At 59.7% G+C, this 12,649-nt stretch overlaps 1 protein-coding gene across 2 annotated transcripts in view; it reads left to right on the top strand.

The window, feature by feature from the left end:
• Positions 1-12,410, top strand: part of CSNK1G2 (casein kinase 1 gamma 2) — a 41,903-nt gene extending 29,493 nt beyond the window's left edge. Inside the window, exons 3-13 of one of the 2 annotated variants that reach the window (XM_030256940.4) lie at positions 3,413-3,453; positions 3,980-4,049; positions 4,366-4,514; positions 4,932-5,166; positions 5,330-5,415; positions 5,740-5,824; positions 5,900-6,048; positions 6,414-6,497; positions 7,852-7,956; positions 9,963-10,069; positions 10,531-12,410. In XM_030256940.4, coding sequence (XP_030112800.1) covers positions 3,413-3,453; positions 3,980-4,049; positions 4,366-4,514; positions 4,932-5,166; positions 5,330-5,415; positions 5,740-5,824; positions 5,900-6,048; positions 6,414-6,497; positions 7,852-7,956; positions 9,963-10,069; positions 10,531-10,585 — 1,166 coding nt within the window. In that variant the 3' untranslated portion in view covers positions 10,586-12,410. The remainder of the gene's footprint in view (positions 1-3,412; positions 3,454-3,979; positions 4,050-4,365; positions 4,515-4,931; positions 5,167-5,329; positions 5,416-5,739; positions 5,825-5,899; positions 6,049-6,413; positions 6,498-7,851; positions 7,957-9,962; positions 10,070-10,530) is intronic. The other variant, XM_030256943.4, reaches the window with a different exon arrangement.
• Positions 12,411-12,649: the final 239 nt, after the last annotated feature.

The raw sequence follows: 12,649 nt of genomic DNA, 5'->3' as shown, positions 1-12,649 counted from the left end.
ACCAGGAGGGGCTGAGGGAGCTGGAAAGGGGCTCAGCCTGGAGAAAAGGAGGCTCAGGGGGGACCTTGTGGCTCTGCACAGCTCCTGACAGGAGGGGACAGCCGGGGGGGTCAGGCTCTGCTACAGGAACAGGGACAGGAGGAGAGGGAACAGCCTCAGGCTGGGCCAGGGGAGATTTAGATTGAATATTGAGAAAATTTCTTCACAGAAAGGGTTGGGAAGGATTGGAACAGACTGCCCAGGGTAGGAGTGGGGTCACCCCCCTCAGAAGCGTTCAAAAACATGTGAATGTGGCACTTGGGGACATGGGCCAGTGTGAACATGGTGGTGCTGCTGGCTGATGATTAGAGTGCTGATCTGAAGGGTCTTTTCCCACCTTAATAATTCTGTGATTCCATGGTTCTGAGCTGCTTGGATTGGGAGCCCAGCACAGAGCCGGGCTCCTCCTGGCCGTGCTGACGTGCAGGAGCAGGTGCTGGTGCTGCTGCCAAATCCCTGGGGAGGGGAGAGCAGAGAGAGCCAGGTCTGGCTTCAACACACCCAGCTCCTGCCTTCAGCCCTGTTCTGGTCCCACACACTGCATCCAGCTGGGTTTGGAGGCACCTCCAGCACCGAGCCGGGCAAAGGCCCCTGCAATGCTAATATTTGCTTTCTGCCTCCCATCTCACCACTTTTCTCTTTTATTTCCTTTCCAAAGCACCTTTTGTGCTGCAGGTCCTGCCTGCTCCAGTCCTCCTCGGCACTCCCTGGGCTCTGGCACATTTTGGGTGTCAAAGTTGCCCCCTTGTGAACACCGGGGCAGAGCAGAGGCTCCAGGAGCTGGAGTGGGGAGTTTCCTGGCATGGAAGGAATCCTCCCTCCTTGCTGTTTCACTTTTTCTTTTCTCTTGGTTTCTTAATCTCATGACAGGCCAGTTCTGCTATTTGCACCTTTTTTAATTCAGAAAGGAGAAGCAGAGGGTGATGATTTGACCAGCCTCTGCTCCCCAGCTTGTCCATCAGGTGTGTCCAAGCCCCCCAAGGTAGGGCTGAACCCAGGGGAGTACCAAATTATTTGGACTCATTTTTGGGCTGGGAGAATGCTGCCAGCTCCAGAGCTTTGTTGCTGGTAGCTTTCTGTGCCAGTGAGCACTGCGTGGTGAGGACAGGACAGATGCCACTGCTGGGGATTCTCCTGCCTCCATCCCTTCTCCCTCCCTGCTGAGTCCCTTTTGCAGTGTCCCTCTGGCAGTTTTCCTGCCATGTTATGTTTTTCCCCCTTCAAATCCTGCCTGACCTCAGGGAAAATCCAGCTGTGAGTTTTCTGATCCCATGTTGCTACCCTGAAGGCAACAGTAATTGTTTTGGACTGAACTGTATGGCACTGTGGAGCCAGGCACAGGTCTGGGGGCGTCCCACCTGCTCCCCAGGAAATGTCAGTGCCTGATGGGACAAACCCCCTGGATCTGGCACACGCTGTGTTGGCCAGACGTTCCTCCCTCCCTCCCAAATCCCTTCCTCCCTAATCGCTGTGAAGGGATTTGCTTTATGCAGAAGCAGCAGACAAAGTGGCTTGGCAGAGGTCCCCTGGGATGGGAGAGGGTCAGGAAGGCAGCAGGACTGAGCCCCTCCTTGGCTGCAGAGCCCATCCCTGGGAGGAGCTGCTCCATTAATATCTCCCATTCATCCCTCTTCCCGTAATCCTGCCGCGACTGTGGCGCTCAGCAGCTGGCTCTGATGTCACCGGCCAGGATTTATTGCTGCTTCAGGTGGAGAGCAGCAGTCAGAGCAGATGAAATCTTACGCCAGGAGGAGCTTGTTCCCTAAGCAAATTGCTTGGAGAAAATCCCAGGAGGCAGATGCAGCTCCATCAGATACAGTGGGATCGCCGGGATCTGGAGTCTGCTGCCCTTCACCCCACCTGCCTGGGCTCCTGCAGGCTCAGGGAGTGCTCACAGCTCTTCCTGCAAACTTTAATCTGGGCCTGCCAGAATCTGTGGGTATTGATGATCCCAATATTGTAGAAAGTCTCTGTCTTTCTGCCCCATGCCAAAGCAGAAGCCATAATTCGTCTGTGCTGTTTCAAGGTTGTTTATTCTGTTTATCTCTAACATGTTCTGCTGCCCTGCCGCAGCTCTGTCCTGCAGGGCAGCGTGTGGGGCTCTGCCCTCAGTGGGATGGTACAAACATTAAATACCACAAACTACCTGTGCTGGATTTACAATAACGTGCCAATATCTGTCACCTACGTTGGACAGTGTGTCCCCAGCCTGAACCAACAGAAAAATGCCAACACCACAGTGAAACATGGAGGGCATGAAGAAGGAGGAAAAGGACAAGGCACACCCAATTCCTCCATCTTGTCCCCTTTGAACCCCTAATCTAGAAATCTAAAATTTTACTTTTGCACCCGTGTCACACTTAATTATTACTCTTATCAAACACTCAAAGCTTGTAATTCATCCTGTAAGATTGAAAACTCTTTTCCATGGACAGAGATCACAGACAGTGTCTCTCAGGGCTCTGTCCAGGGGGGTTCCTGACCCCTGCCAGGGTCCCAGAGCTGCCAGGGCAGCCAGAGGGAAGCTCTGGATTCCCACATGGGCCTTTATAGGCCTGGGCAGAGGTTGTGTGCTGCTTCCCAGGTGTGTCCCCTTTTGCTCAGCCCCATGGTTTTGGGGGGATGTGGAGGCACCCTGAGCTCAGCCTTCCTGTGGTGATGATGTGAAAAGTCCTGTGCAGGTGTGGAGCCCTCCTGGGGCGTCCTGTACGAGGTGCTGGGTGCCACAGCTGCTCCTTCACTCCCCTGGGCTCTTCCTGCAGCCTTCAGCTCCTCGTACAGTCTGGGCTATGCCATGGATCTGCTCCTGGCTTCCCCTGTGCCCTTGGGCAGGCAGGAGCATCCCCACACACACTACACACAAGCCTGTGCCGTTCCCAGAAGTGACCCCAGCCACGAGGGACAGATTTCCACCAGCCTGTGGTGCCCTCAGACCACTGCCAGCTGTGCTCCTGGGTGTCCCTCCTCCCTGCCACCCTTTGCAGGGTCCCACTGGCCATCCCTCTGTGTGAGTACCACACCTCCTTAGCCCCCTCTCCCTGTGGGGCTGGGAGAAGCACCAAGTCTCAGCCTTGTCCCTGCCTTGCCCAGTCACATCTGCTGCTGCCCCCTCCCATCAGCCTTGGCTCCAGCCCCCAGGAGCCTCCCCATGCCAGAGGGACCCACATCCCCACCAGGGGATAATTAGCAGGCATGTTGTAACTCCCCACAGTGGGTTCTGCTCTGTGCCTTGAGGCCCCTTCAGGTGTTGTGGGAGCAGCAGAACCTGTTCAGAATGTTTTTGAGCCCAGGAGCCCTCAGGGACAGCAGTGGGTGTGTGGTGGGGGTGATGCAGGGACTGCTTTTCATCTCTTTTTTGTGTCTCTGCCCGCAGGGAAGAATCTCTACACAAATGAATACGTAGCTATCAAATTGGTGAGTAGCTGTCAAACTGGGGAGTTCCTCCATGGTGGGGGATGTTCCAGCCATTGGGAAGGAGGCTTCTCCCCTTTCTCCATGGTGTTGGGTTGGGATGTGATGATGTGGTGGCTGGGGGGCTGTGAGGGAGCTCTGTTCCCACTGGGAATTGAGGGAATTGATAGGAACACCATCACTGCAGGAGGGGTGATCCAGGTCTGGGCAGGGAAGAGCTGAGTCCTGCTTCTCCCAGCCCTCACCAAGGCCTGTGCAGTGCTCAGCCTGTGCCAGCAGCAGAGAGGGTGGCCCCACTGGCACCTGACCCCATTAATGTTTTGCTCTCTCTGGATGAGATGATCTGGCTCCCATATGGGCTGATTTTCTCTCATCATCCCCTGAGGCTTCATCTCCATTTTATACCAGTTGCTCCCAACCCCAAATGCTCTCAGTCCAGCTTCTGCCAGAATGTGAAAGATGTGCCTGACACCCAGACCCCTTGAACATCCTGCTTCCTACTTAACTGTTCTCCTTTCTCTCCTCCAAGGAACCCATAAAATCCCGGGCCCCCCAGCTGCACCTGGAGTATCGGTTCTACAAACAGCTCGGCAATGCAGGTACAGGGCTGGGCTGAGCTGCCTGCCAGGGGCACTGCTGGGAGAGAGGCTTTCCCTAAATGTGACTCTGCAACTTCACCCCCAGCTTGAGCTCCTGCCCATCTGCTCCACAGGGAGAGGCTGGTTTTACACAGATGCCTCATCTCATCTTTGATCTCTTTTGATTTAGTTCTTTCCCCCCACCACCCCCGCAGCAGAGTCAGGGATGCAGATGGAGCTGCCTCCTTCCCCCTGCTGCCACGAGCAGAGCAGGGAGGGCAGTGCAGGGACATCCCCCCTCTGCAGCCCTGCTCAGCCCCTGCTCCATGTCTTGCAGAAGGAATTCCTCAGGTTTACTACTTTGGCCCCTGTGGGAAGTACAACGCCATGGTGTTGGAGCTGCTCGGACCCAGCCTGGAAGATCTCTTTGATCTGTGTGATCGGACCTTCACGCTCAAGACCGTCCTGATGATCGCGATCCAGCTGGTGAGTGCAGCCCCTGCACGTCCCCTGCAGCCCTGCACAGCTCCCCTGCAGCCCTGCACATCCCCGGGAGCCCTGCACAGCTCCCCTGCAGCCCTGGGGAGCAGGGGGTGTGTGGGCACCGTGGGTAGGCAGCACGGGCATCCCACAGGGAATGGGTGGAAGATGCTGGCACAGCCCAGCCTGGCTCTCCACCCCTTCACAGCCCCTCTCTGAGCCAGACAAGCATCTCTGTGTGCCCAGAGCACCTCAGTGTATGCCCAGGGTGCAGCTGGCATGGGGCTGTGTCCCATGGTGGGAAGGAGCTGATGTGCCCATGCTTGGGGCTGGGGTCACTGAGGGGAGCAGGGCCCGGGGGCAGGAGCCTGCAGGACACAGGGTGGGTGTCTGCCCTGGCACTGACACCTCCTTCTGCCCCAGATCACCCGGATGGAGTACGTCCACACCAAAAGCCTGATCTACAGAGATGTCAAGCCAGAGAACTTCCTGGTGGGGCGGCCGGGCAGCAAGCGGCAGCACACCATCCACATCATCGATTTTGGCCTGGCCAAAGAGTATATTGACCCCGAGACCAAAAAACACATCCCCTACCGAGAGCACAAGAGCCTGACAGGGACAGCGCGTTACATGAGCATCAACACCCACCTGGGGAAAGGTGTGTGGGCACGGCAGCCCTGCCTGTGGTGGGGCTGGGGACAAGCTGCCTCTCCTGCTCGTCAGGGTGCTGGCAGGACACATGGGGTGCTGCAGGATCTGGGGGCTGGACAGGGACAGTGGCTGTAGTGGGAACTGACCCACATCTCTTTTTCTCCATGCAGAACAAAGCCGCAGGGACGACCTGGAAGCATTAGGGCACATGTTTATGTACTTCCTCCGTGGGAGCCTTCCTTGGCAAGGCCTCAAGGTAACTGCCAGCTCCTGCTGCCCCTGGGCATGGCTTCCTGTGGGTGTGGCTCTGCCCTGGCTTGGGGAGGGGGAAGGTTTGGCCCCTGGGGTGTTGGAGGGCTAGCACCCCACCAGCTCGGAGCTCCATGCCAGGCCCTTGCAGTGCTGAGCAGTGCTGTGTCCCCCCAGCTGCTCTCACAGTGGCTGTCCTGGAAACCCTGGGGTTTGTCCTCCAGACCTGCCCAGGGAGGGAATTACCTGAGAAAGGGAGTCCAGGAAATCACACCCAGTGTGACAGCCCAGGGCAGTGCCTGACTGTGCTGACCCCCCTTGTCCCCGCCAGGCCGACACACTAAAGGAGAGGTACCAGAAGATCGGTGACACCAAAAGAGCCACCCCGGTGGAGGTGCTCTGTGAGAACTTCCCAGGTGAGAGCAGTGCCCAGCCCAGCCCCCAGCCCCACACCCCCTGTGTGCTGTCCCCTGAGCCCTGTGTCCCCGCAGAGGAGATGGCCACCTACCTGCGCTACGTGCGGCGCCTGGATTTCTTCGAGAAGCCCGACTACGACTACCTGAGGAAGCTCTTCACAGACTTGTTCGAGAGGAACGGTTACGTGTTCGACTACGAATACGACTGGGCAGGGAAACCTCTGGTGAGAGCTCAGGGCTGGGGGCAGAGGGTGAGGCACCCCAGAGCCAGGGAGGAGGTGGCTCTCAGCCATCCCTGCCACCACTGTGTCCAGGGGACCAGCTCCACCCTCCTTACAGTCACCACCTCCACAGGGCTGTGACACGGGAATTTGAGGCTCTTGAAAAAGCTGGCACCTCACTTTCTGCCATGGTGCATTCATTGGGCTCGCTGCAGCCAGATACCAAGCCTGGCACTGCTGGGGCAGGGGTAGGGGCAGTGATCAGGCCCCATTTCTGGGGGTTTTGGATGTTTGGCCAGAGGTTGGATCTGGCTGCGGGGTGTTGGGAGGGCTCGGTGCTGCACTGACATTGTCCTTTGTGTCCCCAGCCCACCCCCATTGGCACGATGCACAGCGAGGTGCAGGTGCAGCCCCCGAACAGAGACAAAGCACAGCCACACACCAAACACCAGGTGAGCAATGGCTGGGGCACGGGGCTGGGCAGCTCAGGCTGCAGCTCCAGGGACATGGAGCCCAGCAGGGATGGTGGCAGGGGCTGTAACATGGTTTTCCCTCAGTGCTGTCTCTGGGAGGAGTTCCCTCCCACAGCTCTGGGTCTCTGGCTCGCTGGGGGCCCAGGACAATGCTCCTGTGGCCTGGAAGAAGAGGGAGGAAACACTGTGGGGGCTGTGGCATGACTGGGGGGTGCCAGGCCTGGACATCAGCTGGTGAGGGGCAGGGTCCAGCCTGGGGTGTGGGGGAGGGCTTGGTGCAGGCTGAGCCACCTCTGCTAAGGACACTGTCCCCATGGATGACCCACTGCTCTGCTTCTGATGCCCTTCCATCGATGGGACAGTGACGTGGGACAAGGGAGGGCAGGACTGGTGGTGCAGTTTGGCAGCGTTGTGCCCCATGCTGGGGCTGCCTTTGTTCTGGGAACGGGCACAGAGAGCCCAGCCCAGGGCAGGGGTCAGGCAGTGTGGGACTGCTCAGAAGTGCTCCAGTGCTGTGGCCTGTCCTGCCCTGGTGCAGGACACGTATCTCTGGCACTGCTGCCACCAAGAGCAAACCTCATGTGTTTTCCAGCAGTCCTGTACGAACCCTCATCCTCCCAAACCTGCAAAGGGGCTGGAGTAGGGGGTGCAACACTCTCTCCTCCCCAGGCTGCTCCTGCCCAGCAAAGGGGGCCTGGCACAGCCCCTGCTCTCACTGGCAGAGCTTCTTTAGGGAGAGGGGAACATGTTCAAATCACTTGTGGCTCATTTCTGGGAACTCACTCCCAGTAAGGTCTGCTCTATCTGGACATCCCTTGTCCAGAGCAGGGGGAAGAGCAAAGCACAGAGCTCCTGGAGCATGGGAGCAGTGTCCAGCCAGGGGACACAGGATGTCCCTGCAGCTGTGGGGCTGTGCTGTGCTCACCAGGGGAGGGTTTGGCCCAGCTCGTGCCACGCGCTGCGTCGTCCTGGGCCTGGCTGCAGCTCCAGCTCTGCTCCCAGCCACTCCCAAACACAGCCAGCAGCCCTGCTGGAGCTGGCCCTGCTCCACGGGGTGGCCCTGCCTGGGGCTGGCCGTGGTGGCAGGGGGACACAGACCCCCGTTGTCACCGCAGGGACCGCTCTGGGAGCCGCCGGGACGGTGCTGCACGGGTGCCCTCCGCAATCAGCAACTCGAGCTGCTCCGGTCATGTTTTTGCTTTTGCATGTCTTATTTTCTCGACTCCCTTTGCCACTCTTCCCACCTCTTCCCTCCACTTCTCCCTTCTCCTCCCCATTCTCCCTCTTTTCTTTTGTTTCTTTCCATTCTGTTCCTCCTGCCTGTCGCGAGCAGCCGCCCGAGGGGACGGAGTTGTGGGATCCTCAGGCCGGTGGGCAGCCTGCCGAGGAGCCTTTGGGAGCTCACCTGGCAGCCGGCAGGCTCGGGGGGTCCGTGCAGGTACACGAAACACGCGCCTGGGGCAGGGGCGGGCGCGGGAGGGAGCGGAGCCCCCCTGGGCCTCGTGGCCGCCCGCGGAGCCGGGATCAGCCCCGCTCCCCCCGGGGTCCTGCCCCGGCTGCAGCACCTCCTGCCTGGCCCTGCGGTGCCCCGGGGTGCTCACGGCTCGCAGGCCAGGCTGGTGCTGCTTCCCACGGGCTGCTGGGCTGCCGTGGTGCTGCCAGGGGGATTGGAGGGCAGCTGGGGATGGATGGATGGATGGATGATGGATGATGGATGGATGGATGGATGGATGGATGATGGATGGATGTGGGATGGATGGATGGATGGAAGGATGGATGGATGGATGGATGGATGATGGAGGGATAGATGGATAGATCGGTGGACAGATGGATGGGTGGACGGATGGATGTACAGATGGATGGAGGGATGGATGGATGGATGATGGATGGGTGGGTGGACGGATGGATGGAGGGATGGGGGATGGATGGATGGATGGATGGATGGAAGGATGGATGGATGGATGGATGGATGGATGGATGGATGGATGGATGGATGGATGGATGATGGATGGATGAAGGGATGGATGGATTGGTGGACAGATGGATGGGTGGACAGATAGATGTACGGATGGATGGATGGATGGGTGGACGGGTGGGTGGATGGATGGATGATGGAGGGATGGATGGATGGATCGGTGGACAGATGGATGGATGGACGGATGGATGGATGGATGGATGCATGATGGATGATGGATGATGGATGGATGGATGGATGGATGGATGGATGGATGGATGGATGTACGGATGGATGTACGGATGGATGGAGGGATGGATGGATGGCACATTGCAGCATGGCAGCTGCGCGGGCATCGCTCTGCCCCCAGTGCCACTCATCTGAGCAGGGACATCCCTGTGCCTCCTTGACTGGAGCCCTGGCTCCAAGCCGTGCTTCTCCTCCCTTCCCGGGCACTCCTTGGCCGTGTCCCCCGCCGTGGCCCTGTGCTGGCGCCGTCAGCCCCGTGCTCGCCGCCTCCTGCCCGCTGCTGCTCAGCCCTGCCTTGGCCTGGGGGTCCCTCCCACATGGATGGTGGGACATCCATGCCGGGTCCCCCTGGCCGGGCCTGCGCCGCTTCCTCTGTCTCTGCTTCTGTCCCCACCGCTCTTGCTCGTTCCTGCTGCTGCTCAGCCCCAGGCCTGGGCACAGTTCCCGCTGTTGCCATCACAGGGCTGGGCACTCCGAGGGCACAGCTCATTCTCTGCCTCGCTCCTCCTGTCCCTCATCCCCTCCTCCTCCCCTCTCCTGCTCTGCAAACCCTCCCACCGTGCTCCGCCTGGGTCCGGCGCTGCGGGGTGATGCGCAGGGGTCTCTGTGCTGGTGTCAGGGGCTGGAGCCTGAGGCAGCCCTGCTGGCTGGGCACTGGCTGTCGGTGGCAGCTCCTCCAAGGGGCTGGGGAAGGCCAAGGGTGCTCACCGGGGCCGAGCAGTTTGGAGAGTGTTTGGCCTGTGCATCCCCAGGGAGCTCCACAGGCACAGGATGGCGGTTCAGGCACCTCCCAGTTGCCTTGGTGGCTTGGATGTCCTCCTGGCCCTGGCACTGTGGCTGACCCTGCTGCCCTGGTGAGTGGGCAGGAGCTCAGGGACGCCTGAGCCCTCAGGGTAGGCACTGGGCTGAGTCTTTGTGCTGGAAAGCAGAAGTCGTGTCCAGATGCTCAGCTGTGGGAAGGGCTCCTTGGAGCTGTCAGCTTTCCCAAGCTCTGTCTCTCACCCACAGTGGAGCTCCTGGTGCAGGGGCTCCCAGGAGCTGGGATCCTTCCAGGGGCGTTCTGAGGGCTCAGAGCTCTCTGTGTGCACTGGGGCTCTGGGTGAGGGCACCGTCCTGCCACGAAGGGCACCTCGGTGCTCCCGGGCAGAGCTGGGTGGTCTCCTGGGTGGCTCCTGTGCCTGCCGGGAGGGGAAGGGCTGCAGACCCCCAGGCTGCCCCTGCTGACACTCGTCTCCCCGCAGGTGATGAGCTCCACCAATGGAGAGCTGAACACAGATGACCCGACGGCAGGACATTCGAACGCCCCCATCACAGCCCCCACCGAGGTGGAGGTGACAGACGATACAAAGTAAGACCCCAGCCCTGCTGCCCAGTGCTGGGCTGGAGGAGGGGTCAGCAGCTGCCCCGGGATGCCTTGTCCAGTGCCCTCGGGGAGCAGCTGTCCCCTGGCACCTGTAAGGAGTGTTCCTGCAGGGCCACCACCACCCCGGCCCTTCCCATTTCACCTTGCACAGATGCACCCTGCATGGATGGATCTGGGACTCCTCTGGAGTCCCTGCCTGGCCCTTGTGTGCCACGGTCAGTGTCACTGGTCAGTGTCACTGGTCAGTGTCACTGGTCAGTGTCACTCCCCTGGTCGGTGCCATTTGCTGTGGCAGGTGTCACTTTTGGTGGCTGTTGTCCCAGTCCAGCCCCTGCCACGCACCAGGCGCTGTACTCGGTGGAGCAGCTCCACCGTGGGGCTCACCACGGCACCGAGGAGTTTCTGTCCTCCTGACCCCGGGGCTGATGGGTCCTCTCTGTCCGCAGGTGCTGCTGTTTCTTCAAGAGAAGGAAGAGGAAAACCACCAAGCGTCGCAAGTGAGCTGCCGGGGCCGGGCGGAGCGATGGCTCCTGTCCCTCTGGCCGCGGCTGGATGTCCCCGCGGCCCCTCGGGCTGGACGGGGCCGGGGCCGGGCCGGACGGGCTCCCCCAGCGCCCCACGCGCAGTGGGGAGCGGGGCCTCCCCAAACTGCTTGTCCTTTCCTCCGCCACTCGTGGCCGTTTACTCGAACCAAGCCCAACTTCGCTGAAGTTCCTGCGTCCGTCAAACAGAAAAAAAAAAAAAAGAAAAAGAGAAAAAACCCACGGCGTCACTTGCTTTGAGTTTATAACCAGGCCGAAATGGGGATCAACTACAGACTCTGACCCGTCGCTGTCAGAAGAAGACGAAGACAATTTCAAGAGCAGTGGGCTAAGGAGGAATATTTTTTTTTTTTTCTGTTGCTTCTTTGTCTCTTAAGTTAATTTAAAGTGAGTCTCGGTGCAGAGTGCTGAGTCGTCAGTCTTTGACCGTCATCTTCAGTGTTACCGAATTCTGCTCCTCCTCCCGGCCCCGCCCCGCGTCCCCGCCGGGTCCCGCTCGGCCCGGCCCGGCCCGGCCCGGCCCGGCCCGGCGGGGAGAGCCGGGGGCGCGGGGGCGGGAGAGGAAACGCGTTTACAGTTCATTTACGATGCACTTTTGCGAGCAATACAGGCGCCGTCCGGTCCCGCCGAGAGCAGGTCCGGGACTCCCAGGGGCTGGGGGGACACAGGGACAGGGACGGCCGAGACCAAAGGGACCCATGAATGGCGGTGGCAAAGCAGGGAGGGGAAGCAAAGCAGCCTCGTCTCTGGTGCTGCCGTGTCTTGGGGCTGGATGTTTCCACAACAGTTGGGCAGGGCTTGATCGGCCTCTTGGTTTTACAGAGGAGCCCCCGCGTCTGCTCCCGGGGCCGGGCGGTGAAGGGCACCGGGGTGGAGCGACTCTGCCAGCGTGGAATCCCGCACCGTGCGGGGATTTGGCATCCCCCCGCTGTGGGATGCTCCCGGTCTGCTGCCAGGCTGGGGAAATGCAGGTTTTGGAACTGACACACGGATACCCCCCCACCCCCGTGTTCCTCGCCACCCCCGGGGCACTGCAGCTCCCCACTGACTGACCCCGTGCGCTGTCGTGTGTATTGATCGTGACACTGGGGGGGGACACACACTTATCTTTACCAAAACCCTGTTGTTCTGCCCCAAGAGAAGGGGCTGAGGCTGTGCTGGGGGGGGCGGGGGAGGGATGGGACCATCTGTGGCCGCTTTGAAACATTTGTCCAAACTGACCATCTCGGGGGGCTGGAGGCCCGGATTGTGGAGGGGCTGGGGGGGCGTGGGGTCTCCCATCCTAAATTCGGGATTGACCCCGGCTTTGGCTTGTCGGCTGCTGCTGCGTCCCTGGCCACGGCGGGAAGGGGACGTGCAACGTTTGACCTCGTGGCCCCAGCGAGGCGAACAAACGAATTTTTAAAATCGCCTTAAAATTTTCACACTGGAAGTGGTCCCTTGTCAGCGCCTCGGCTCAGAGCAGCCCCGGCAGAGGCCGAAGAGGAGCCGCGGAGGGGAGGGAAGGCGGCCCCGAGGGTGTGCCCGGAGCGCCCGGCTCTGATCGCACATCCTCGGCTGCCGGGGCCGAGCCCGGGACTCTCTGTCCTTCCAGCGAGGAGTCCAAATACTGCGATTGTACGTGAGAGCGTTTGTTCCATTGCGAGTTTAGTTACTGCTTTAAAACCAAGTGTACAGATACGGCATTTCAATTTCTCTGATGCTTCCTGGAAGCCATAGAATTTAGGGGCTTTTTTATAATAAAAACAAAAAATAAAATTAAAAAAAAAATCTTTAAAACCCAACACAGTCTTCTGTGCTTCATTGTGTGGCTCCCCAGGGTGAGGACATTGCCCAAACATCCCTTTTTGTTGGAGGTTCCCTCAGCAGTGGGTGGGAGCAGCCCCTTGCAGGGGATCCGTGCTCAGGAGCCTTTCCTGAAGCTCCCATCCCTGCTCCAGCCCTCCCACAGCCTCTCCGTGCTGGGAATCACAGGCCAGAGGATCTGCTTTCCCCTCCAGGCCTGAACCTGCAAAGGCTGAGG

This window comes from Taeniopygia guttata, chromosome 28, assembly GCF_048771995.1.
Source record: "Taeniopygia guttata chromosome 28, bTaeGut7.mat, whole genome shotgun sequence".
In the NCBI taxonomy this organism is placed as follows: Eukaryota; Metazoa; Chordata; class Aves; order Passeriformes; family Estrildidae; genus Taeniopygia; species Taeniopygia guttata.
This window is presented reverse-complemented; position numbering and strand designations above follow the sequence as displayed.